Raw genomic sequence first — 26,958 nt, forward strand, 5'->3', positions numbered from 1 at the left:
CACTTCATGGGCTCTGTCTCCAGGAACCAGAGGCCTCATAAGCACTTGTAGCCTCAGACCAGTCTGCTACTCCAGGACACAGTGCCACACAGAATTACTCCTGGGATAGCTGAGGAAGAGCCTCCTCCTGTCCACCCCAGGTCACGTGTGCCCTTCCATTTCAGAACCCCCAACCCAGGCCTGCTGCCAGTAGTCACTGAGTCCCCAGAGCATGCGCACCCCTCTCCCAGCCAGGTACCCACACACCCACTTCAGGCGCATGCAGGCCCAAAGTCTACACACCACACAGGGGCAGGTCCTCCAGAACTGCTGGCTGGAAGGTCATCAACAACGTGGGTGCTGCCCCCAACCCAAGACCTGTCCTCAGATCCCAACCCAAGGCCTTCCTGAAGCCCCTCAAGGCTGAGTCTACTCTCACCTTTTTGCCCTCCTCCCAGGGGGCATCGGCTATAGAAGACCAGCCTTAGGGATGGGAGTTGAGGCAGTAGGAGATGGTGGTTGAGCACAGCCCCACTCATCACCCCACTCAACTGCGCATCACCCCCAGGATCAGCCCACTGACTCCAAGTCATTCCTCCTCCCACCTTGCTCTCCAGACCTCTACCACTGTGGATTCCTATGCCAGACCCACCCAGGTCCCATAAATAATTATCCCAGCTGCCTATTATTCCCTTCTAGGCCCCTTCAGAACAAGCCTACAAGAGGCACTCAAAAGTTTATCTACAGTTCAGCAAGCTCTCATCTTTGTTTCCTGGCCAAAGAGAGGCAGGGAGCACTGCCCAGGAGGAGTGAGCACCATTTCCTCCTCCTCTGCCATGGAGGCACCCCATGGTCAAGCCTCACCTCCAAGAGACCATCCCAGCCCAACATCACATACACACACACCACAGCCTTTGTCACTTAGAGAAGGTGAATCTATTTATGGGCCAAGTCATCCAAATATTTCCAAACTACCAGGCCCTGGGGGCCCCCTGCCTTGTGGGAAAAAGACCCTAGATTCTGTTCGCCTCAGTTAAATCAATCTCTCCACCCTCTGGCTCACTCCATCTCTCAATGTCTTTCTCAATCGTTCTCTTCACTGTTCTCTCATCCTCTCAAGACAGTGAACCTCCCTCTCAAACTCTCTCACAATGTTCCTCTCTCACCAACTCTGTCACTCTCAAACATTCAATCTCTTTCACAATGTATCCTCAACATCTCTATCCCTCACAGTATCTAGTTCTCTCAATGTCTCTCACAATCTCACGCCCCCTCTCTCATCTCCCTCCCAATCTCCATGTCTTCCTCTCCTCTCCCTTTCTCCCATTCTCACTCACCTCAACCAACCTCCCTACCTCTCTGTCTCTCTCTCTCTCACACACACACAGCAGTGGACACAGCATTCAAGAGTCTCCAGCCACAAAGGCACATCTGTGTGTGTACTTCCTGGGACACACACTTGATGTGCAGCATGTATAGTATTTGTGGAAACCTGTTTTTGTGCTTTTATCCTACCTGTGACTCCTTCATTTGGCAACTCGAGCTATACTTGGTGCAAATCAGTGAGGGAGAAAGGTCCCAAATTGAGACTCTAAAGGTCAGGACAGGGTCTAGCTCAAGCTGCAGTAACAACCACAGGCCAGGCACTGTGAAGACAAGAGTGAACAACCCAGACAGACCCTGGCCTGCAGAGTGTCTCCACCCTCTAGTGAGGAGATGTACATCAAGAGGATTCTTATTCTCTCAGTACATGAAAGTTCAGCAGTTAACAAAAGCACAGTTAGAGGTGTCACCAGGTGTCAACATCAGGGGAGACATTCTAAGGGCAGGTGGGTTTAGCACCCTGCCTTATACGATCATGGGTGATCTACCTGACTCAGAGTCTGACTCTCACACTGCTTCCTCAGTTCCACAGCCATCAGGTCAGCATAACTCCTGACAATGAACTAGAAGATGCTTCTCCCAGAAAAGAGCTTACAGACCAGGGCCCTAAATTCTGGGTGTTTGGTGAAATATTAATACCTGGGAGCCTGGCTTATTTGTGTAGCTGAGATTGGAAGGTTCTGACCAGGAATTAAAGTACTGGGCAGGGAGTGGATCCAGGCAGAGTGACCTGTATGTGCAAAGGCTCTGGGGCTAGAGGGATGGTGGCAGTCACCAGCCATGGGAGAAGCCAATACAGGGCTTCTGTATTTGGAGTCCAAAGGGAAAGAGCAGCCAGAGATGCATTCCCTTGGCTCTGACTTTTGAAAAAGTCTGGCACATGAACTCGAAGAGGGCTCCATGCTGTGATGACTTGGTTCATCTGTGTGGGGGAGCATAGTAACCAGGATGGAGCAGGTGTGGAAAGTGATGGTGGAGAATCACCTCCATAGCAGACACAAAGGAAAAGATACAAGCTGCACTCGCAATAAGGAGAAACCCAGGGCAAAGCAGCTTCGACACTGGAAGCAATCAGAAAAAAGCTTTGCAATAATGGGCTAGAAAGCAAAGCAGCCCAGCTCAGAAGGAAGAGAAAGCCAGAAACAGCCACCTACCCAGGAATTTACTCTCACCTGCCCCACTCGGACCCTCCAAGAAGCCACTTTGATCCTTCTGAAGCCCCTTCCTCAGGAGACACACGCTTTCCCCATCACAGGACAACCTCTGTGTTAAAATAACAATCCCCAAACTCACTATGTACTTGCGCCCTCGGCCCACTAGGGGGTCTCCCAGCTCGTTCTCAGACTAGCTGGGGCCTGATGGCTGCCACTTCCCCTCCTACCTATCCCCATGGGCACTCCTGACAACCTTCACTTCCTATAGCCAGGCTCCCCCAGATGAATAATCCTACAACAAAGATCCCACATCTCACACACGGATAAGAACAGTAGTCAAGAGGAGGTGATTCAGTTCTCATAGGAACAAGTGGACTTAAAGTATTCCATGAAAATCACTGTGATGGTTATCCTGATTAGGGGGTCTCTCACCCACTCCAGTGTTCTTGCCTGGAGAATCCCAGGGACGGGGGAGCCTGGTGGGCTGCCGTCTATGGGGTCGCACAGAGTCGGACACGACTGAAGCGACTTAGCAGCAGCGGCCGCAGGGGCCGGCCCGGGCAACCCACCAGTGCAAATCCAACATTAGGAATGAATGAGAAGTCCAAGCTTCCCAATACTGATGTGTCTTTCAGAGGGGGGAAAAGAAAAAAAAAGAAAAATCTACACTTCCACATACCACATTTCATTAGGTCACCACTCTCAAGACACTGACACAAACAAAACCCCACGCTAGTCAAAAGCCTGAGATTTCAGAGGAATTTATACAAAAACATAGTCAAACTACAATTTTTTTTTTTTTTACCACTTGAACACTAGCTGTATGATACACAAATTTGACATTTTTGAGTTTGTGATTCAACTAAGAAATAACAACCGTGGGCCAAGGTTTTAAAAAGAAAACTATATTCTTTTAAAGAAAATGAAAATATTCTCAAAAGAAAAACTTAATTTAAGTCAACTCATACGCTTTTTGTCGTGGAGCCTAATACACAGTGCTTTCCTGCAACAAGTGGGAAGGGCGCCCCCTCGCGGTCTCTCTTGACGGAGACCTGTGACTGGAATTCTGCATGAGAAGGCGTTCTTTTCGCGAGGCTGAGGATAGGAAGGTTTGGGAAGGAGCCCAGGGCGAGATAAGGCTGAAACACCCATCGGAATCCCGGTGACCAAAACCCAGTGACCAAAGGCCAAAGGCAGGGGTCCTTCGCAGGCCTCACTCCCTGAGAGGGGTCATTCCTCACCCCCTCCAGCGATCCCACCCAAACAACGAACCCTTCCCACCCAACCAGCAGGCCAGGCGCTTAGGAGACAAATACGCGTGCCCTTCCCCCAACCCCCGCCTGCCAAACCACACCCAGCCCCGGGGCGCTCTAGAAGGGGATCCCAGACCCCTTCGCTTCAGGGAAACTGGCTCCTGCCCCAAGGCCAGTCGGAGGACGGTGGCCGTGTATCCCGCACCCCTGCACGTGGTAACGGCCATCTTCAGCTACGCGACCCAGAGCCGGTCTGGGAGCCTCCCCCCTCGCTCCCCACCCCCGAGGCTACCGGGCACAGGGGGTCCCGAAATGGAAAGCCGCTGGTGGGGGTAAGGGCGGGAAGCAGGTAGGGCCCGGAAGAAAGAAAGCGGCTTGAGGAGGCACAGACGGTGAATAAATATTAATAGCTTCGCCGCGGGGCCGGCCCCTCGGACAGCAGCTCGGTGGCTGGTGGGGATAGGGGTGGGGTGGGAGCCCGCCGCCGCCGCCGAGCCCACCCTGACACAAAGCTCTGGCACTGACCTGGGTCGCGCGTCGCCAGCGCACAGGCAAAAATGCACGTACGCAGAAAAACACGCGCGAACGCAGAAAACACGCGCCTGCGCAGAAAAACATGCGCGCTTCCACGCAAAACCACGCACGCGTGGGCACGCACGCAAAATCGCAGGCTCATGCAAGCGCAAACACGACCCCAGGGTCGGGCTCTCAGCCCCGGCTCAGAGCTCCGTGACATGCACAGCAGGTGAGGGAAGTGGCCCGGGCCGGAGGCGCCGCAGGTGACATCGGCGACACAGCAGGTGGCCCTCCAGTGGGTAGCAGCGGCGTCCATCCTCCCCGCTCAGCTGCAGCCCGCAGTCCTAGGGAAGAACACAGCCCCGGCTCCAGGGTAAGCAAGGGAGAGGCGCACCAGCGATCTGTAGGACCCTGCCCACCCTCCAGAGGACTTTGGCCTTTACTCTTTTGGAAGAGAGGGGGTCAGGAGCCCAGTGTTGGGACACCCCGACTTGGAGAACCTCCTACACATCCAAAGGAGCCAGTCAAGAGGGAGGTAGTTGGACACTAGCCTAGAGTCTGGGAGTCAGGGCTGGGCAGTAAATGGGGGCATCAGCATAAAAATGTGACAGTTCTTACAAAGCCACAGGAGTTTCTCACAGGGAGTGCAGATAACTAGGAAAGGGAAGAGAACAGCTGAGCTGTGGAAGCTCCAACTTTAGGAGAGAAAAGAAGAGGACCAGAGCCCAGATTTAAGGGGAAAATAGAAGAGGCAAACCAAAAACAGCTTGTCCTAAGGGCACAGTGAAGAGGGCAACTAGGAGAGGAGGCAAGTCTAGGACAGTTACTGCAAGCTTAGGGCAGTGACAACTGAGAATCGTCTGTCTCCTGGATCCCCACATGGGGGTCATTGGTGACCTTGGGAAACAGGAAAGGTCAAATGGCTGACTTCAGTGGCCTTAAGAGATAAAGCAACAGAAGAACTGAAAACATCAAGTAAACAAGTTTAGTTTTATGTCCCTTATCTTACCATTTTACCACTGCAGGATATATTATGGGCTAATTTTCTCTGTTTAACAAGCTGTATGATTCGTGTTTAAATAAATAACAAACAGGAAATGTGAAGGTCAGACATGGAAGATAGTGTGCTGTGAGCTACAGTGAGGCACCAGGTGAACAACTTTTTCCTTCCCTTTGTCCCCTACCCCAAGGAGGCCCCTTTGGTCACACTCAGGGCTGAACTCCAGCCTGGCAGGTTTAACACTTGTTACCCAAAGGCCCTAAGACTAATACCTGCCCCGCCCCCAACAGATTACAAAGCTGGACTGCTGCCATGGAGCCTCATGTCCCAAACAGCTCAGATCCCAGATGTCCTCAGTGTCCTGTCTGGCCACAGCCCCCTGACTGGGCCTGCTACTAACTACCGTGCACCAGAGAGAGGGGACAAGAAGGGGGCCTAGAGACCCCAGTTCCTGTCCAGGGGTCTCCCCGGAGGGACAGTGGCACCATATCTCCCAGCCCTGAGGCATTGGCTGTGATCTGCCCACAGCTTAACCTGCTCCTGGGCTCTCAGCATCAAGCTTCCCCTAAGGGACTGTCCTTAGCGATTCCAAGGGGACCCAGCAAGTCCCCAGAGAGCAGAGCAGGATGCCCTCCTACTGTTGCTAGAGAATCGGGGGCCCTCCGCAGGCCATGCCTGCTCCCAGTCCACCTTCCTTGATCCTCCCAACAGGATTCCTATTCCCTTTGGGCCACTTGCCCCCCCAACACAACCTGGTTCCAAACGGACCCTAGATTCCCACAGAAGATTCCTCACTGACACACCTGCTGTGCTCTGGGACTCTGAAACCCAACACTTGGTTTTTTTCCTACCTCTCTGGTCAGATCAGGTCACTCATTCTAGGCCTCCTGTGTGGCTGTATGTATCCCTGGAATGTTGGGAGTTCCCTGGGCTATCCTGAGCCCCGACTCCCTTCTTCTACAGTTCTCCCTGGAAGACCATTTATTCCCCTGGCTTCAGTAGCCATGTACCTGACAGTGATGGGACTCTTGCTTCCAGCCCTGACAGTAGCAAGGACCGGAATTCCCATTCTACCTTTAACAATGAAAAAGGCTGGGCAAAAAAAATATGAAACAATGATTCTCAGACTCAGAACAACAAGCAAGGCAGGCCAGTGATGGAAGGGAAACTAATAAAGTGAGCCCCACAGTTGCCCCAAGTTATTGTACTACTTGGAAAGATTTTCCAGAATACTCAAAGAGAGCCTACTGGCCTCCTTTAATTGAGAATTTGGGGAGGTAAATGCAACTAGAAATCACAGGACCGAGTATCAGAGAGTAAAGAGCTATATATGCCAATGACTCCCAAACTCCTACCCCTGTACCAGAGTCTTCATACTCCAGCACATCTGCCTGCTTCCTGGATATCTCTGTTCAGATGCTTCTAGCCACCAAAAGCAAGAACATCTTAGGCCTTCCTCTTCTCACCTTCACTCTCTCCTGGGGTCCTCATTCTCACCTTCCAACCCCCAAATTCCCATATCAAGTCACTGACCAAACCCAGTCCCTTGTACTATCTAACCAACACTCCGTCTACTTCCCGGAACCCAGGTCACAACCTTCACTCCACCAGCATCCTCAGGGAACCCCAGCCCCTTCCCCCTCCTTCTCCATTCATTCTCTGCATGGCAAGGTGAGTGCCCTTTCTAAAATCCCAATGACATCAATGTCATCCCTTTTCGATCCTTCTCTACTGTCCTCAGGATAACTGCAGGCTCCTCAGCTCAAGTGGCCTTTCATCATCTTGCCAACTTCTCCAGTGACACAAAACAACGCACCTTCACACCTTAGCAATTCTGCTTCCATTCCCTGGAAATGCCCTTCTCCCTGCTTCCTTGGCTAGCTCTGACTCATCTTTCAAATCTTAGCTTGAGTGTCATCTCCCCCAGAAAGTCTTCCTTGATTTTCCAAGGCATCCTAGGTGCTCTGAAAACTACCCTTGATAGCAGTGATGACTCTGTTAAACACTGCCTGAGTACTTGTCTCTCTGGAGGGTACAGACTGTCTTTATTCTCTACAACCACAACACCCTGACACTGTACATCCTGAGGAAATAATCTGATTGAGTGAGAAATGGGCTGAGAGAGACTGTATCCTGGGGCGGGGGTGGCGGGGAGCTGAGGGAGAGAGCTCACTGAGGGGAGGATAGGCATCATGGGGTAGAACCATAAAAGAGGAAGTGGGGGATTTCCCTGGTGGTCCAGTGGCTAAGACTCTGTGCTCCCAATGCAGGGGGGCCTGATCCTTGTTCAGGGAACTAGACATTGCTGCAACTAAGACCCAGTGTAGCCAAAGAAACATTTAAAAAAAAAAAAAAGAGAGAGAGGCAGGCCCATAGAACACCTAGGGAGGATGAGGTCTGTGTAGGAGGGGGACTGCCCCAGCCACCAGCCTTCTGGGGGACCCAGGCTTACCTCGCAGTGGTAGCACTCCACGTGATAGTCTCTGTCCATGGACACCACACGGATGGTTGTCTCACAGCCCTGGAAGAAGAAACAGGGTTTGAAGCGAGCTGTGTGGTGGGCACACACCTACACGTGCTCCTGTCACAGGGGCTGTGCATTCACACCCGTGTGAGCGCTGACACGGGTGCTTCCATGGGGCCAGAACAGGCATCGGTGGGTGCACACAGATGGTTGTGCGTGTGCCGCAGGCCTCCTCCCACAGCTTGCACTGATAGCATGCACACTTGCTGATGAGAGCCACCACATGGGCATCAGTTCTTTGGAGTCAGGAAAGACCACTGCCAGTCCTGCTTCCCCAGACACGGTAGGCTGGGACAGAGCCAGCATGTGAGGAAAACCCAGTGCCGAGAGCTGCACCCCCGAAGGTTGTTTCCTGCACAGACTGCACCCTTCTCTTCATCTGCTCCCCCCACCATCTCAGCTATGAGCTCATGGATTTGGGGGGACAGTCCTGACATGGATGGGCAATGGAGTTGAGGGGGCAGGGGGGGCAGCTGAGAAGCAGGGGCCACCATGTCCCTCTAACTCATGCGGGAACAGCTGCACCCTGTGCGCCCTGGGTGGTCCCCCTCCTATACACATCCTTCTGCCCAGAGGGCAATGGGGCAGGAGCACCTGCTCGTCCCTCCCACTGGGGCCCAAGACCTGGGGCCAACCCGGGCAGGACCAGCAGGGCCGGGCACCTGATCATCTCCAGGTGAGTGGTTCCTACCTGTGCAGGGAGGATAGGACGGGCACAGGAGGCACATTTTGGTGCAAAAACCCTGGAGGAATAAAGGAAACCAGAAGTGACCAGCTGAATGACTGGAGGTCAAGGGCACGAGGACAGGTCCACCCATAGTAGCCCATGATGTGGCCAAACAATAGGCCCCCTCTCCTTGTGTGGACAGAGTAAGGTAGCAGCATCCTCTGCCATGCTTTCTCAGCACTGGCCTTTTCTGTGGCTCCCCAACTCACCTCCACCCCATCACCTCCTCCAGATGGCTTCTGCCCTGGCCTCTCCCTCATGCTTCCTGAGAGTCCTTGCCCCCTAATGTCCAGGCTTGGGCCTCTCCTAGCTGAGACCCTGCAAAGCCTGGCTCCACACCAAGTACCAGGAACTAATGCCTAGCACCACCCCCATGCAAGGCAGCAGCACAGGACCAGAGGTCTGAGAGCGCAGCCTGGAGCCACAGCAAGGAAGAATGGATCGCCTAGTCACATGGGTACCAAACACGCAGGAAAAGACTGCAGAGACCCCAAGTTCCCATTCCAGGCAGAAAAGTCCTGGCCTGTCCATTGGAGCAGAGACAAATGAGGTGAGGCATCTGAGAGTTCCCACCCCTAGGAGGAAGGGGCTGTAGGCAAAGGCAAGGGGAGGAGAGGACCAACACAGATGGCTCCAGGCAGAGATCTATGCCTCACCTCAACCACTGAGCACAGAGTGGAGGCAGGAAGTGAATAGGCCAAGAATGGAGAAAACAGACAGGCAGGCTGGAAAAAATGCTCCCAGGGGAGGCAGAGGAACCACGGGAGTCACACTGCTCCACAGCGCCAGCTACTTACGTGTGATAATCTCTGACACAGTAGATGTTGTTCTCCACGTCCACAGTGAAGGGTACCCCGTCCAGGCACTCGTTGCATACTGAGCATCGGAAGCAGCCTGGATGGTAGGACTTCCCAAGGGCCTGCAGGATCTGGGGGCGGGAGGCACTGAAGGGTCAGTGCAGGTGGAAGGCTCAGCACAGCCCCCAGAAGACACGCTGGCTCTGAGCCCTTGGCAGGTCTCCAACAGGTGAAAGGGTGGGGTCCTCAGACTCCGCGCATGTCAGAGGGGCTGCAGGAGCCTGGGGGAGGTTCTCACCATCTCCATGATGAGGTGTCCACACACGCTACACTTGTCAGCCGTTTGCTGGAACCCGGAGTACTGGGAGGGGGACACAGGATCCAGGATGTTATGTGACAAAGGGGCACTCGCTGCCCAGCCAGCATCTGCTTCCGGGCCTCGGGTCTCCATGAAACTCAGGAGGGTCCCCGCCCCTGCTCCCACCCATGGCACCAGCCAGGGCACAGCTTTGACTCACCAGGAAGTCCTCCTGGCAGTACACTTTCTCACCCACGTTGTAGAATGCCTTCCCACGAAGTCGTCTCCCTGCAAGGATGAGGGTCGAGAAGGGGGTCCCTGAACCACTGGAACCAGGGATGATGCCTCTGCTGCCATTTCTCAGCACCCTCCTCCAACAGATGAGAAATGGACTACAGACAAATTTTTAAATTCCCCTCTAATGTTATGTTATTATCATTACACTAATTAATAGCTTTTAAAAATCAAGAATATGTTGTTGACAAAAATGTCATAAGAAGTTGTCATAACAAATATATGAAGACCTGTTTATCAAATGTAAATTGAAGTTCTGATCATTTTAAAAAAAACATTTGCTTTAAGTTCAGTTGAATTCAGAACAGACTTCGCAGAATGCATTTCTTAATCTAAAAACACTAGAAGTACAACTCTCACCAGGTAAAGGAGCCCAATATATTAAAAAAAAGGTATTCTTTATTGCAAGGATGCCAGGATAGTTCAACATTCACAAATCAGTCGGTGTGATACATCATATTAACAAAATAAAGGATAAAAATCCTATGATCATCTCAATAGATACAGAAAAAGCACCTGATGAAATTTAATATCCTTTCATAACAAGAACTCTCAATAAAATGGGTACAGAGGGAACATACCTCAACATAATAAAGGACATATATAAGAAGCCCATGCTAACGTCATATACAAGGGTGGAAAGTTAAAAAGTTTCTTCTCTAGGATCAGGAACAAGACAAGGATGGCCACTTTTACTACTTTTATTCAACACAGTATTATTGGAAGTCCTAGCCAGGGCAGTTAGGCAAGAAAAAAGAAATAAAAGGCATCCAAATTGGAAAGGACGAAGTAAAACTATAACTATCTGCAGATGAAATATACAGAAAATCCTAAAGACTCCATGAAAAACTGTTAGAATAAATGGATTCAGTAGAGTTGCAGAACACAAAATCAATACACAACAATCTGTTGTTTGTGTTGCTTTAATTAATAATGAACTATCAGGAAGAGAAAATAAGAAAACAGTCCACTTACAATTGTATCAAAAAGAACAAAATATCTAGGAATAAACTTAACCAAGGAGGTAAAAGACCTGTATATTGAAAACTATAAGATATTAACAAAAGAAACTAAAGAAGACACAAACAAATAGATATTCTATGCTCATGGTTTGCAAGATCAGTATTGTTAAAATGTCCATACTACCCAAAGCAATCTATTGATTCAATGCAATCCCTATCAAAATCCCAATGGTATTTTTCACAGAAATAGAACAAATAATCCTAAAACTTATATGGAACCACAAAAGATCCCAAATAGCCAAAGCAACCTTGAGAAAAAAGAACAGAGCTAGAGGTATCATGCTCCCTGATTTCAAACTGTACTACAAAGCTATAGTAATTAAAAAGTATGCTATTGGCATAAAAACCGACACAGTGATCAATGAATCAGAATAGCAAGCCCAGAAATAAACACACATACATATAGTCGATCAATTTACAACAAAGGACCTCACATCCGTTAGAATGGCTATTATCAATAAGACAAGAAATAACAAGTGTTGGTTAATATGTAGAAAAAAGGGAACTCCTATACACTGTTGGTGGGAATGTAATGTAAATTGATACAACCACTGTGGAAAACAATATGGAGGTTCCTCAAAAAATTAAAAATAGAACTAACATATGATCCAGCAATTCCCCTTCTGGGAATTGATCTAAAGAAAATGAAAAAACTAATTCAAAAAGATATCTGCATCTCTATGTTCACTACAGCATTATTTACAATAACTAAGATATGAACACAATCTAAGCATCCACTGATGGATGTAACGGATAAAGAAATTGTCACACACACACAATAGAATGTTATTATTCAGCCATGACAAAGAATGAAAGTGAAATCTTGTCATTTGCAACAACATGGATGCACCTGGAAGGTATTATATACTAAGTGAAATTAAGTCAGACAAAGAAACACAAATACACTATGACCTCTCTTATACAGGAAATCTTAAAAAAAAAAAACCCACAAGAACACAGATACAGAGAAAAGTTTGGCTGTTCCAAGACGCAGGGGGTTGGGGATGAGATAAATGAGTAATGTGATATTTTTTTAGTTTAAATAAATTGAAAAAAAAAAAAACTTTAAAAGAAAAAGGCACACTTGTCAAATCCAAACCACAGCCCCAGCAGACCCGCCAGCAGCTATGAGAGGCATTCCCATTAGAGTCAGGAGATGACAGCCCCTAACCAGGAACAAGAGGGAACCTCCTCCACCTGATGAAGCACATCTACGAAAGCCCCACAGCTAACATCAGACGTAATAGTTAAACATTTTTTTCACTTTTACCCTTAGGATTCAACAGTATACTAGAAGTGCTAGACAGTGCACTCTCCTTTTTGAATTTGAACTCTGGAGTTACAGTTCTGTGGTTTGGGGGAGTGGTTAGGGATTTTCTCGTTTGTTTGTTTTTGCATTAGGATGCTCTGATCTGACTTTTCTGACAGGGACACAAAGTGCTAGATGCTCTTGACTTCCAGCAAATGGGATGGGGGAAATATAGCAGTTTTTGGTAAATTCCTTTATAATAATGGTTTGATTTTTTATTTCAAGAGAAGCTTCTTTTCCAATATATGCTTTTTCCTTTTTGCCCATTTTCCTTATCATTTGCTATAAATGGCTTATTTTGCATTCCTGCAGATGATGTTGCAAGTCTGTTTCATCTAGTGAACTGAAAATTATTGCTTAAAAAAAAAAGTGGAAAGGCAAAAACTGTCTTTAAACACAGATGACAATTTTGTTATATAGAAAATCGTAAGAAATATACAAAAAAAACCGACTAAAACTAATCAGTGTGTTTAGCAAAGTAGTAGTAAAGGTGGTCAGTATATGAAAACCAAAAATATTTTTATAATCTAGCAGCAAGTGACTGGAAAATAAACTTACAATTTTAAAAATACATTTACAATAGCATCTGAAGAAAAACCATAAAATACTAAGGAGTAAGTTTAATGAAAGATGTGTCTGATCTGACTCAGTAAAACCAAAGCTTGCTGGAAAAAACTGTAAAAGAGCTACATAAATAGAGAGATATACCACTGTTGGAAGACAGTTCTCCATTGGACCGCTTCCATTCTTAACACATCTTTCAAACACAGGGCTGGTAGCTTGCATTCCGGATTATCTTTCCAAGAACATCTGTGGAGCAAACTGCTTAGAAGACATAGACAGCATCTCCCTCTGAAGCAGAGGGCAAGTCTGTTTGCTGTTCAATCTAATCAAGATAATGGGCTTCTCTGGGAGAAGAATCAGACAGCTTTGCTGGCAGCCCATTATAAAATCCTGGGGTTCCCTAAGCTCAGGGTTCCTCAGCCATGACATACAGACCCACTGCACATGCAGAGCACACCTGGTATCCACATCACCACTGTGGGACTAAGGAGGGCACACAGAACCAATGCAAACGTGAAGATCACGCTGCTTGCAGTACTGTGAGTATCTGCCCCAGGAGGGTTGTGTCTTCAGCCAGCACCCATGAAACACTGGCAGGCTAACTTGTCAGCTTGCACATGGGGAAAAATCTCAGACCTTTCCCAGTTCCTGACAACCATCTTCATGCTTCAAATGTTCTCATACTGATTCTGCCCCAAATGATCTGCACATTCAGTGCCACCCAATCAAGTTCCCAGCACTCTTTCTTTTGTGGAAATTGATGTTCCAATGTTTTAATTTATATAGAAATACAGAGAACCTAGAATAGCCAAAATAATCTTGGAAAAGATCAACAAAACAAGAAAACTATCTATTTTAAGATTTACAGAAGTCAAGACAGTGTAATATTCTGGTAAGGAGAGACAAAAAGATCAGCGGAACAGAATGGAGTCCAAAAATAGACCCATAAATATTTCAAGAAACATGCAAGTGGGAAAGCAAAAGTCTTTCCAGCACATGGTGCTGAAACAACTAGACAGTCATATGGGAAAAAAAAAAAATAAGACTCAATTCCTTACCTCATACCATACAGAAAATGAAATAGTCATCAACCTAAACATAAAAATGAGAGACCTAAAACTTCTAGAAAAAAAAACAAAGGAGACTATCTTCATGACTTAAAGGGAAACAGAAAAATTTAAGTCACAAAAATGATAACCATAAAACAAACAAACAAAAAAACCCTGAAGAAAATATTCACAAAACATCTAAAAAGAAATTTTACCATATATATTCCTAGAACTAAACAATAAAAGACAACTCCCAATTTAAAAACTGAGCAAAAGAGGAACTTCCCTGGCAGTCCAGTGGTTGAGACTCTGAGCTTCCAGTGAAGGGGTTGCAGATTCAATCCCTGGGTGGGGAACTAAGATCCTATATGGTACATGGCAAGGCCAAAAAATTTTTAAAAATAAGGGAGTAAAAACAAAATTAAAAATTATTAAAAAAAAAACAAAACAGAGCAAAAGATTTGAATAGAAGAAAAAAATGTCCAAGAAACAAGGGAAAAAAAGATGCTTAAACCTCATTAGTTCTCAGGGAAATATATATTAAAACCACAGTGAGCTACCACTTCACACCCATTAGAATGGCTAAAATTAAACAGACTAAAATACCAACTGTTGGCTAATATGTAGAATGACCCAACTCTCTTACATATCAAGTAGGAGTTTAAAATGATACAGCCCCTTTGGAAAATAGTTTGGCAGTCTCTTATGAAATTAAACATACACTTAGCCTACGACCCAGAAATTCCATTCCCTGGAATTTACCCAAGAGAAATGAAAACATTTGTCCACAAATGACCTGTACTAGAATGTTCATAGCACAACCTAGTATCTACCAACAGTTAAGTGGAAAAACAAAGTGTGGTATATATTCATACAACAGAATCTTACTCAGTAATACAAAGGAGGGAACTACTGATTCATGTAACAACATGGATTTAAAACAAAAATGCTTAGCAAAAAAAAAAGGGGGGGAACTACTTTAAAAAAAAGAAAGAAAATAGTACCTATTAATTGCATTTAAATGAAGTTCTAGAACAGACAAAACTAATGTATGGTGGTAGAAATTAGAACACTGGTTGAAAGGATGTGATGGGGGAATCATATGGAGATAGACTGGAGAAAAGGCAAGACAAGTTTCTTGCGTTTTTTTTTTTTCCCCGTATCTTTGTTAGGGGTGTAAGTTGTATAAATGTACATACTTATGCAGCAAAATCTTTGAACTATATACTTAACATCTGTTTGCTAAGCAATATGTAAATTGTACTCAATTAAAAACTAAGACAAAGATAAACCAAGTATATCTTGTGCCAGAGTAAAGAAGTGTTTGTTCAAAGAACAAAGTGGATACATGTCAAAAGGGCATAGGAGCCAGTGGGAAGGGACTTCTCTGGCCAAATTTGACACAATTTGTGCATCAAAAGAATAATGATGGTACTGTAATACATTACATGAATACAAATCCATAAGTAATAAGAATTCTCAGAAAATATATATTTGCCCCTGCTCATACATTTTCAAACATTCCTTAAGTTTTCTGGAAAACATCTTATAATTTAGAAGTGTATCCACTTTATTGGAGAATTATTCCCTAGTAAAATTTGTCCTATTGGTAAGTGGGAAAAAAAAATTCCCTAGGAGAATGCACCTTCAACACACACCTCAATGAATTCCCACAGACAGACTTCCACAATCACAAATTAGAAAACCCTGGTGGTCCAGTGGTTAAAATTGCACTTTCACTACCTGGGGCCCAAGTTCAGTCCCTGGCTGGAGAACTAAGATCCCAAAAGCCGAGAGGTGCAGCCAAAAAAGAAGTAATGAAGTAAGAATAGGTGAGGAAAAGAATTTACAACACATATAACCAACAGAAGAACTTTTATCCAAGATGCATAAAGAACTCCTAGAAATCATTGTCATTAAATGATTAAATCATTTAAATCATTAAACAACCCAATTTAAAAATGGGGAAAAAGGGGCTTCCTTGGTTGCTCAGTGGTAAACAATCCACTTGCCAGTGCAGGAGACATGGGTTCGACCCCTAGTCCGGGAAATCCAACACACCACGGAGCAGTTAAGCCTGGGCACCACAGCTACCGAGCCTGTGTGCTGCAGCCGCGGAGCCGCAACTACTGAACCCAAGTGCCCTAGAGCCTGTGCTCCGCAACAGGAGAAGCCACCGCAATGAGAAGCCCGAGCAGCACAACGAGAATTAGCCCACACTCACCACAACTAGAGAAAGCCCACCCAGCAATGAAAACCCAGTACAGCTAAAATTTAATTAATTAATTTTTTATAAAATTGGTAAAAGACTCAACAGGTACTTTTCACACAAAGGCATTCAAATGACCAACAGATACATGAAAAAGTATGTGAGTCATCAGTATTCATCAGAGAAATTCAAAGTAAAACCACATGAACGTATCACTCCAGTATGGCAGAAACCAACACAACTTTGTAAAGCAATCTTCCTCCAAGTAAAAAAATTAATTAAAAAAGAGAAAGATATCACTCTACCTCTACCAGAATGGCTAAAAAGACAATGCCAAGTGTTTGCAGGAATAAGGAAAAACTGGAATTCTCATACACTGCCAGCAGGATTATAAATTGGTTTGTCTCCTGTGGTAACGACCAGCACATACTAAAGCTACACACAGCTGGCAAGAAAGTTTACTGATCTAGACTCCCGATTCTGGAAGACAGATCTGAAGAAATTAAACAATGCAGCAAAGGGAGAGGAGACATGGATAATATGAAGGAGTGGCTAAGAGAAAAGTAGAATAGAATGACAAAGACTAATACTTCTAATTTGAATTTTATAAGTAAATAATAGAAACACTAGGAAAGAAGGAAATTTTTGAAAATAAAATAGCTAAGATTATTCTCATATTGACAGTTTTCAGATTCAGGAGTCAAAATGAATCCCGGACAAATAAAAGGAAACTCATACCTATACCCATTAAGCTATAAAACAACACTTTAAATTATCTGTACTTTTTTCCTAATTGATATGTGAAATATTTTAAATACTCTGGAAAATGATCCTTGGAAGTTATGATTGTGGCAGTATATGGTTTGTTTTCCTACATGCTTCACAGTCAGTCTCTCTTTAAGAAATCCAGTTTTTTAACTCTAATGTAGCCAAAGTTGTCAATCCCTTCTTCTTAAAGTTTGGTGATTTTTGTGAATGGGAAAAAAAAATTTTCTTAACCAAAAGATTGATAGAGGTATGTTTCTATATTTATTTCTAAAATTATCATGTTTTTCTTTACACATTTTGGTATTTGATCCACTTGGATTTAATTTCGTTATTTTATATGGATAACCACTTTTCCCAGAACCATCTGCAATGCCATCTCTATCATCAATGAAGTTTTCACACAGACATGGGTCTGTTTCTAAACTCTCCACTCTGTTCCAGTGGTCTATTTGTCTATCCTTGCCCCAATACCACATGAAATTACTAATACAACTATACAGTATATATTGACACCTGGTAGTAGAAGCTTGCCCAACTTACTCTTTGTCAAGATCATCTTGACTATTCTTAGCCTTTTGCTCTTGCATTTAAATTATAGAATTAGCCTGGCAAATTCATGAAAACCTGCTTAAGTGGAATTACAATGCATTACAGATCAATTTGAAAAAACTGGCATCTAAATACTATTGAATATACCCATGTTCAATAGTACATGAATATGGGTATATTCATAAACATTTACATGAATATGGTATATTTATTTTTCTTATCTTAGTGCAATGACTAGGACCTCCAGTACAATGTTGAACAGAAGCTATGATTGCAGGCTTTGTCCTTTCCTCTTTTAAAGGTCCATTTTTCTTATATTTCACCATTGAGTATGATGTTTGCATGGATTTTTAGTAGCCAACTTTCACCAGGTTGAGAAAGTTCCTTTTTATTTCTAATTTGCTAAAATCTGAATGTCCTGAATGTCAGGAATTTCCCTGGTGATCCAGTGGTTAAGAATCTGCCTTGCAACGCAGGGGACATGGGTTCAATCCCTGATAGGGGAACTAAGATCTCACATGCCACAGAGCAAGTAAGCCCTCGAACCTCAACTAGATAGTCCATGCACCACAACGAAAAATCCCGCCTGCTGCAACTGAAACCTGACACAGTCAAAATAAAACAAATATACAAACTTTTAAAAAAAATATGAATGTCAGGGCTTCCCAGGTGGCTCAGTGGTAAAGAATCCACCTGCCAATGCAGGAGACATGGGTTCTATCCCTGATCCAGGAAGATCCCACGTGCCAAGAAGCAATTAGGCCCATGTGCCACTATTAAGCCTGTGCTCTAGAGCCCAGGAGCCACAACCACTGAAGCCCATGTGCCCTACAGCCTGTGCTCCACAGTGAGAGAAGCATCCACAATGAGAAGCCCATAGTGCAACTAGAGAGGAGCCCCCACTTGCCACAACGAGAGCAACCACGCGGCAATGAAAACCCAGCACAGCCAAAAATAAATAAACAAAGTGAAGTGAAGTTACTCAGTCGTGTCCGACTCTTTGCGACCCCATGGACTGTAGCCTACCAGGTTCCTCCATCCATGGGATTTTCCAGGCAAGCATACTGGACTGGGTTGCCATTTCCTTCTCCAGATAAATAAACAAAAATTATTTTTAAAAATGTGAATGTCAGATTTTATTGACCTCTTGCTCTACTCCTATTGAGAGGATTATAAAGTTTTTCTTCTTTCATTTGTTAATGAGGTGAATTACATTAATGAGTTTTCTACTGTATAAGAATACTCAAGTATTTTTCAGATAAGCTCAACTTGGTCATAATATATTATCTTGATTCATACTGCTGAATTTAATTCAAGAGGGAAAAAAAGGAATAAATAAAATAAATAGTACAATAAAAAGTTCCCAGAACCGAAGGGCAAGTCTCCAGTCTAACGGGACTCTGTATGTGTGCCCAGCACAACCAACGGCACAAGCCTACACCAAACATAAATAAAGTATCCTCAGCTCAGTTGCTGCACTGCACAATTTCAAGAGCTCCATTCCTGTTGCATCTACGTAAATGGCACTCCCTGGAACTGCGCAGTTCACAGCCCTTTCCAGAGGCTATTAGAGCCAGAGCAATGACAGCCGTCATCCTGAGACTCTCAAAAGGAAAAAACAGATCACACACACAAAAATGAGACTCAGAATGGCATCAAAATTTAGCAGGAGCCATGGCTTCTGGAAGATAAATCTACAACTTCAAAATGCTTAGTGAGGGACTTCCATGGTGGTCCAGTGGTAAAGATCCCACACTTCCACCCCTGGTGGAGGAATTAAGATCCCACGTGTCGTGTGGTGCAGCCAAAAGAAAAAAAAAAAACACGCTAAACAAAATGCTTACTGAAAATTATTTCCAATTTGGAATCTATTCTCCGTCAACTATAAATTGTGAGGGTAGAATAAAGGCATTTTAGACACACCAGAATTCGGAAAATGTACCTCCCACATGCCCTTTTTTAGGTAACTAGAGCAAAATGATGGACACTCTTTGGGTGGTTTCACAGCTTGGAGTCTTCCCTACTTACCCAAACTGTGTTCAGTATCCAGCCTTACCTCACGACAGCTTGCTGTTTAAGGGAAACCTGAATTCATCCCCCTTATCCATGGGTGGGCCTGATTAGTATAAAGCTAATTCTTCTTCCCTTATGTTGGTTCCGATACTCAGGCAAGTAAAGTTAATCAAATCACAGCACTCCCCCCAGCCACAGGGATTGGGTCAGGAATCCATGTGTGAGATGATCTGGCCAATGACATGCAAGAAGGTTGTTGCTAGGTGTTTTCTGGAAAAGAAGTGTGCCCACCCCAAAAACATGACCAGAAGAAATGCCCACTCTTTCTTCAGAACAGTGGTGCGGCAATGGAAGTCTCAAGCTGCCTCAGACATTTCATAAGAGAAGTTGCCCTAAGGATACAGCCAAACACGAGGGAAACCCAGCCAAGCTTTTCTTAGGGCCTAAGCCACTAGATCCTTCCCAGCCTAAAGCCAGTTCTATCTCTGGGCTCCCAGTTCACTGAGTTAAGAAATATTCTTAAGAGTTCAAGCCTCCTCAGCAGTTTTCCTGTTACCTGCAGCTGAAAGCTTTATGAAGACTGTGGATTCAATCCAAAGAGTATACAAGTGAAGGTACAGAATGAACACTCCACAGGGGTTCAGAGGACAGCTGGCTCAGACTACAGAGAGGCCAGGGACTCCAGAGGGTAACTCAAACAATGGAACCTCTGGGGGGGAAAAGAACTGAAGATAAAAGTCAAGACAATGCAAGGAGAAAAAAAAGCCTAAAGAAGAAAAAACTCCAGGAAAAGTAAATGACTACAGAAAAAAGGAGATGTAATCACAGTGTAATTCTTAGCTCTGCAGTAAATAACATTTATAAAGTCACATAATATAGTAATATAAACCTGGTTTATTGATTTATCACAACTTACGATGACTATACTGAGAAGATGGAAGGAGAGAAGGGAGAACAGTCAGTATAAGAACAGCCCCTATTCTGAGGGCTTCCCTGGTGGCTCAGTGGTAAAGAATCCACCTGCCAATGCAGGAGACGCGGGTTCAAGCTCTGATCCAGAAAGATCCCACATGCCACAGAGCAACTAAGCCTGTGCGCTAGAGCCTGGAAGTTGCTACTACTGAAGCCCACACTCCCTAGAGCTCAAGCTCCACAGCAAGAAAAGTCATCGCAATGAGAAGTCCGCACACTGCAACTAGAGAGTAGCCCCTGCTTGCCTCAAGTAGAGATAAGCCCGTGCAGCAACAAAGACCCAGCACAGCCAAAAATAAACAAATAAAATTATAAAAAAAGAATCTGTTCCTCATCTACCACAGCAAACTGAAGTAAAACATGGTTAAAAAACTCAAGTAAATCATTTCTAAAACTGATACATCAAGAAACAGCAGTGCGCACTGTTAGAACATGGAGGTGTCTACTAGAAGTTGCTAAAAATTACCAAGTGAAAGATACCAGGGGTAGGAAAATAAGTGTCTTTTTGCTACTGCAAAAATTGCTTCTCAGGACTATTTGACTTAATGCTAGGCACATATTACACTTTTATAATATAAAATACTAAAATGTTTTGTGTAAATAAATAAAAGATGTCTACTCAGGGGCAAAGTATGAAAGAACAATAAGAACATCAAGAATGTATATTTATTAGGTTGGTTGGCTTATAGTTACTTTTTATAACTTTGTTTAGGTTAAATGATAATGTTTGTATTTTATACCATGTGTAAAATCAGGACAAAAAATAAATTGCAGGGAAAAAAATACTAGCCCCATATCTAGGCAGGCAGAAGGCACATCACTGGCTCCACAAGCCCCACCCAAGCAGCCAGGAGACATCAGTACCCTGCTCAGGACAGAGGTTCCAAAGTCAAGGCTCAGGGACTTCCCTGGTGCTCCAGTGGTTAAGACTTCTCCTTCCATCACAGGAGATGTGGGTTCAATCCCTGGTTGGGGAGCTAAGATCTCACATGCATCGTAGCCAAAACACCAAAACATAAAACAGAAGCAATATTGTAACAAATTCAATAAAGACTTTAAAAATTGTCCACATCAAAAAAAAAAAAAAAAAAAACTTAGGACGTTGCTGGTGGTGCAGTGGTTAAGAATCTGCCTTCCAATGCAGAGGACTCGAGTTCAATCCCTGGTCTGGGAACTAAGATCCCACATGCCTCGGGGCAACTAAGCCCTGTGCTGCAACTGCTGAGTCTGCTACTCTGGAGCCCGCAAGCCGAGACCAAAGCGAACCGCATGCACCACATGCACCAAAGAGCCCACCTACCACAACGAAGACCCCACATGCTACAACTGAGACCTGAAGCAGCCAAAACTAAATCATTTAAAAAAAAGACAAAAAACAAAGGTTAGAGGGGCAGCTTTTCCCTATGATCAGCAAAAGGCTCTTCCCTGGCCCCACATATCCTCACCCCCAGGGTCCAGCAGATCTCCCAGGAGCCTAGGGCCCTCAAACAGACCAAGCCAGAAGGAAAGGCATCATGACTCAGCCTCCTCCACACTCCAGCCTGGGCCAGAGCTGGGTGATCCATCTGCCTGGAACTCAGGCACAAGAGCGTTCACAATACAAGAGGGATGGAAAAGGAGAATGTTACCTACCACAGGAGTTGCAGGTGAAGCAGTCAGTATGATATAGGCTCCCCATCGCCTGGCACGCCTGTCTTGCTCCATAGATGCCAAGCCCACACTTGATGCAAATGCCTATGGAAGAGGCAGGAGAGCACAGTGGTTAGCACCATGACTGTGGATTTGAACAGCTATGCATCTGACTCCCAGTCCCAGTGCTGCCCAGTCATGTGATCTTGGGCAAGGGAAATTCCAGAGTCATCCATCGCTCCATTACTAATGGCTAACATGGGGACAGTAAGGGTACCATTAGAGCTTCCCTGGTGGCTCAGATGGTAAAGAATCTGCCTGCAATGCAGGAGACCCAATCAATCCCTGGGTCCAGAAGATCCCCTGGAGAAGGGAATGGCTACCCACTCCAGCATTCTTGCCTGGAAAATTCCATGGACAGAGGAACCTAGAAGGCTACAGTCCAAAGGGTTGCAAAGGGTCAGACATGACTGAACGACACACACACACACACACGGGCACCACTACTTAGGGTTTGCTGCTGTTGTCTGAGGATTCAGAGTTTAGCAGTGCACCTGGCAAGTCAGAGCTAAGTGACACTGTCTGTGCCATTAAGATTACAAGGACACATTTACGACTAGAAAGTTGTTCTAAGTCCCTTCATCTTGGCCTGCTATCAGACTGGGGGAAATTCCTTTCTGCTGTCTATGAATCAAAAGGAATGAAGACCACACAGACACAAAGAGGGCAGAGCCCTGACCCTCCCAACCACACCTCCCTCATTGAACGATAATGTCAGTTTAATCTCTTGTTCCATCCACACATGGATACTGATGCCCCACATAGTTTAGGTGCCAGAGATTCTGCAAGGCACCAAATTTCCACCCCCAAGGAGCCTATGTTCCAGTGGAGGGAGACAGACAACAAGCCACATCTCAGGTGGAAACAAGTGATATGGAGGAAAAGAAGGCTGATTAAGAATATGTCTGGGGGCACTTCCCTGGCGGTCCAGTGGTTGGAACTTCGCCTATCAGTGCAGGGGGGTGTGGATTCGATTCCTGGTGGGGGAGCTAAGATCCCACATGCCTTGCGCCAGAAAAATAAACCATAAACAAAAAACAAAACAGAAGCAACATTTCAACAATTTAATAAAGACTTTGAAAATGGTGCACATTAAAAAAAAAAAAAAAAAAAGAATGTATCTAGGAACTTCCCTGACCGTCCGTCCAGTGGTTAAGACTGCACTTCTTATGCAGGGGGCACAGGTTTGATCCTCAGTTGATGAACTAAGATCCCACATGTCTCGCAGTGTGGCCAAAACAAACAGAAGTATGTCTGAGTGTGTGATTTTTAAAGAGAGTGTCAGACAAGGCCCCAGTGACAAGGTGATATCTGAGCAAAGGTTTAAAGGAAAAAATGGAGGGAAGCTGTTCTGCAGGGGAAACTAGGTGGACTGGGGATCACCCCAGGGTGGGGTGCTAAGCAGGCAAGGGAGGGGTGGTAAAGAGAGGGGTGACCAGCAATGCTAGGGCGAAGGCCAGCATGAGCTTAAGGGAACTCCCTGGCCAGCCCACCTGGAGACCTGGACTGAAGGTGGCCAACCCAGACACCAGAGCTTCTCTCTCAGACTCATTCAAGGTCTCCCAGGTCACAAAGGGCCTAAGATGGGCCCCCTATGTCCTCTGGCAGTTTCAGGACACACTGCCCTCAACCCTTCCCCACAGCTTTCTCTGCTTAACATTCAGCATGGCTGAGCCTCTCCCACCTGAAAAAAACTCCATCAGCCACCCCATTCTTCCTCCCCCTTCAGTCAAGAAAGCAAGCTCAGTCCACACCCCGTCATCTCCTAGCGGTGAGCTCTATGGACTTCCTCTTCTGGTCTTGCTGGCAGGGACCCTCCCCCCGCTCAGGTCCCCAGGATATGACTACACCTGCCTGGCTTTCTGGTTCTACTCTCTTCCCAGCTCTACTGGGTATTCCCTTGCTCAGTCCTGGACCTCCCATGCCTTAGTCTCCCCAGGAAAAGGGCCAGCCAGTGCAGATGCTCTTAAACCAGGCAGGAATGTAAAAGTGGCTGACTCTGAGGCCCCAGGTGAATGGAGGAGAGAGCCATGGCCGGGTGAGGTCACAGCCATCGGCTCCACTGATGGCTACTGGGTGAGAAGGCAGGGCCAGCCCTGCTAGAGAGTCTGATTTTTCCAGAAAAGCTAGAAATCTGGATTTATATATGAAAACTTTCCATGCAGAAATAAATCAAATTTCATGTTTTGAGAATTTGGAAGCCAAACACACCATGTCTGCAGGTCTCCACATGTGGCTTTACCCCGTCTCCCGGGGGAAGTCCCATCTGCTCCCAGCTGCTCACTCCTGCCGAGACTCCTGGCACTCGGCCCAGCCCAGATTCCTTTCCCGAGCCACCGATCCACCTCCCAGACCACCGCAGGCCCAGAACAGAGCTCTGGGTTCCTGCTCAGGAAACGGCACTTTTGTGTAGCCAGGTTTAGGGAAGTATCCAGATCTACCCTGTCTTTCTCACCTCCAACTCTGAATCCAGTTTCTGTGTTTCCTACTACAGACTTCATTCCCTCCCCTCACTCCCACTGGTCTGATTCAACATCATCAATTCTCATTCCACTTGCTGTTTCAACAGTCTCCTTACAGCATCCCATCCTGGCCCCCAATAATCCATCTCCAAAACTGCAGCCAGACTTATCTTTCTAAAGTTAAAATGACCCACCCTCACATCTTCATTCTTGCCCATCAACTCTGAAAACCTGATCTTGTTTTTGTCTAAGTTACCAAAATATACAGTGAAAGGGACAGAAGTCAGCTGCCCCTGGGAAGCAGAACAGAAGGATGGGCAAGAGGGGAAGTTATAACCTTATTATTTGCTTTTTGGTTCTGTGTTTTTTATTAATATGAGTTTGCACCACTTTAATAAAAGTACACTGAGGACACAGGCAAGCTGTTCAGGGACTAAAAGAGGGAGCTGACCAAGGCTTAGGGTGACAGGTGGTACCCTGAAGAGGTTGAAGACCACGACTCTGTTGCCTGGAACAGCAACTGAAAAGGGGGCTGCAGCACTGACTCAGAGCCAGGGTTCTGCAGATCAGAGATTAGAAGAATCAGGTACTGGTGAGACGCAGGCTGCAGTCAGAACTGAAGACAGCCGAAGTGAGGCAGATCCAGGGTTGGAGTAAACCCAGGATTTACCCTCAGAAAAATCCTGAAGCTGCTAGCTGGCTCTTGGAAGCAGAACCTGGTCAGAAGAGATGTTCATGAAACAGAGAAAAGGGCCAAGAGGTGAGTGGGTTCTAGGGCCAAGAAAAAGGGATGGACAGAGAAGAAGAAACACTGAGGGTGAGGTTTATCAGAGGTCACTTGAGCTTATGCTACCTGCAGACTTCCTGCTGTAAAATGTTACATTATTTTCATACAAGTTGATGTGTGTGAAACTGCCACATTTATAGCTCTAAAAGGTGGAATAAAGGCAGTAAGATACTAGCAGTTCAAGTAAATAGCTGCTCATATTTTTAAAAATCAGGAAAATGTAACCTAGATCTGACTTCTCTTAAAAAAAAACAAAGAGCAGGACTTCCCCAGCAGTCTAGTAGTTAAGACTCAGTGCTTCCAATGCAGAGGGTGTGGGTTCAGTCTTTGGTCAGGGAACTAACATTCCCCCATGCCATGTGGTGCAAAAAAACCCACAAAGATCTGTATCACCAGTCACCTCCCACTCCCACGTGACAGCAGTTCCCCTCAGAAAGGATGACCCATTAGCCCCTTCACTTCTCCCACCACCTGCCCAGGTCTGGCCACCTGTTTCACACAAAAATTCAGGAGTAATGTTCACTGCAGCACTGTTTCCAATAGCCAGGACATGGAAGCTACCTAGATGTCAATCGACAGATGAATGGATAGAGAACTGTGGTACATATATACAATGGAATATTACTCAGTCATAAAAAGGAATGAATTTGAGCCAGTTCCAGTGAGCTAGATGGACCTAGAGGCTGTTATACAGAGTGAAGTAAGTCAAAAGAGGAAAAACAAGTATCACATATTAATGCATACATATGGAATCTAGAAAAATGGTACTGATGAACCTATTAGAAGGGCAGGAATAGAGACACAAACACAGAGCACAGACCTATGACCCAGCCAGGGAAGGAGAGGGTAGAACAAATTGAGAGAGTAGCACGGAAACATAGACATTACCACATGAAGAACAGATAGATAATGAGAAGCTGCTGTGTAACACAGGGAGCTCAACCTGGTACTCTGTGACAACCTAGAGGGATGCGAAGGTGTGGGGGTGGGAAGGAGGCTCAGGAGGAAAGGGACATGTGTATACCTATGGCTGACTCACACTGTTGTATGGAAAAACCCAACACAACACTGTAAAGCAATTATCCTCCAATTAAAAATAAAAAGATATAATTAAGAAATTAAAAAACTCAGCAGTACCTTCAAAAGCCCAGAGAACACACCCCTGCCCAGGCCCCGCAGTGAGTGGGGACAGGAAAAGGGGCAGCTTCTCCGGTAGCTGCTGTTGCTAAGTCGCTTCAGTCGTGTTCGACTCTGTGCAACCCCACAGACGGCAGCCCACCAGGCTCCCCCGTCCCTGGGATTCTCCAGGCAAGAACACTGGAGTGGGTTGCCATTTCCTTCTCCAATGCATGAAAGTGAAAAGTGAAAGTGAAGTCGCTCAGTCGCGTCCGACTCTTCACAACCCCACGGACTGCAGCCTACAGGCTCCTCCATCCATGGGATTCTCCAGGCAAGAGTACTGGAGTGGGTTGCCATTGCCTTCTCCATCTCCTGTAGAGAGTGCTGGAAACTTGTTCTCTTCAGAAGGCACACAGCTTCTGCTCCTAGCACCTACCTGGTATGACAGAAAACAGCTTCCTAAGTCACCACCCTGCTCCCAGGCCATCTGACAGCAGTCATGGGACCTCCCAGACCACAAA

At 45.8% G+C, this 26,958-nt stretch overlaps 2 protein-coding genes across 7 annotated transcripts in view; both read right to left on the reverse strand.

Annotated features, from left to right (window-relative positions):
• The window catches only part of LOC145515802 (uncharacterized), a 230,318-nt gene extending 225,960 nt beyond the window's left edge, over nucleotides 1-4,358 (reverse strand). For both annotated transcript variants that reach the window (XM_081517154.1, XM_081517153.1), the window contains exon 1: nucleotides 4,295-4,358. The gene's annotated coding sequence lies outside the window, so the exon portion shown is untranslated. The remainder of the gene's footprint in view (nucleotides 1-4,294) is intronic.
• Nucleotides 1-26,958, reverse strand: part of WTIP (WT1 interacting protein) — a 32,379-nt gene that overhangs the window by 3,418 nt on the left and 2,003 nt on the right. For 2 of the 5 annotated variants that reach the window (XM_081517149.1, XM_081517151.1), the window contains 7 exons: nucleotides 22,013-22,114; nucleotides 9,852-9,919; nucleotides 9,632-9,694; nucleotides 9,334-9,464; nucleotides 8,501-8,552; nucleotides 7,738-7,806; nucleotides 3,263-4,629 (listed from right to left, as the gene is read on the reverse strand). In XM_081517149.1, coding sequence (XP_081373275.1) covers nucleotides 4,489-4,629; nucleotides 7,738-7,806; nucleotides 8,501-8,552; nucleotides 9,334-9,464; nucleotides 9,632-9,694; nucleotides 9,852-9,919; nucleotides 22,013-22,114 — 626 coding nt within the window. In that variant the 3' untranslated portion in view covers nucleotides 3,263-4,488. Of the gene's footprint in view, nucleotides 1-953; nucleotides 2,626-3,262; nucleotides 4,630-7,737; nucleotides 7,807-8,500; nucleotides 8,553-9,333; nucleotides 9,465-9,631; nucleotides 9,695-9,851; nucleotides 9,920-22,012; nucleotides 22,115-26,958 lie in introns of those variants that run through there. The other 3 variants (XM_081517148.1, XM_081517150.1, XM_081517152.1) reach the window with 3 other exon arrangements.

Source organism: Giraffa tippelskirchi, chromosome 7, assembly GCF_054371585.1.
Source record: "Giraffa tippelskirchi isolate mGirTip1 chromosome 7, T2T-mGirTip1v1.2.pri, whole genome shotgun sequence".
Classification (NCBI taxonomy): domain Eukaryota; kingdom Metazoa; phylum Chordata; class Mammalia; order Artiodactyla; family Giraffidae; genus Giraffa; species Giraffa tippelskirchi.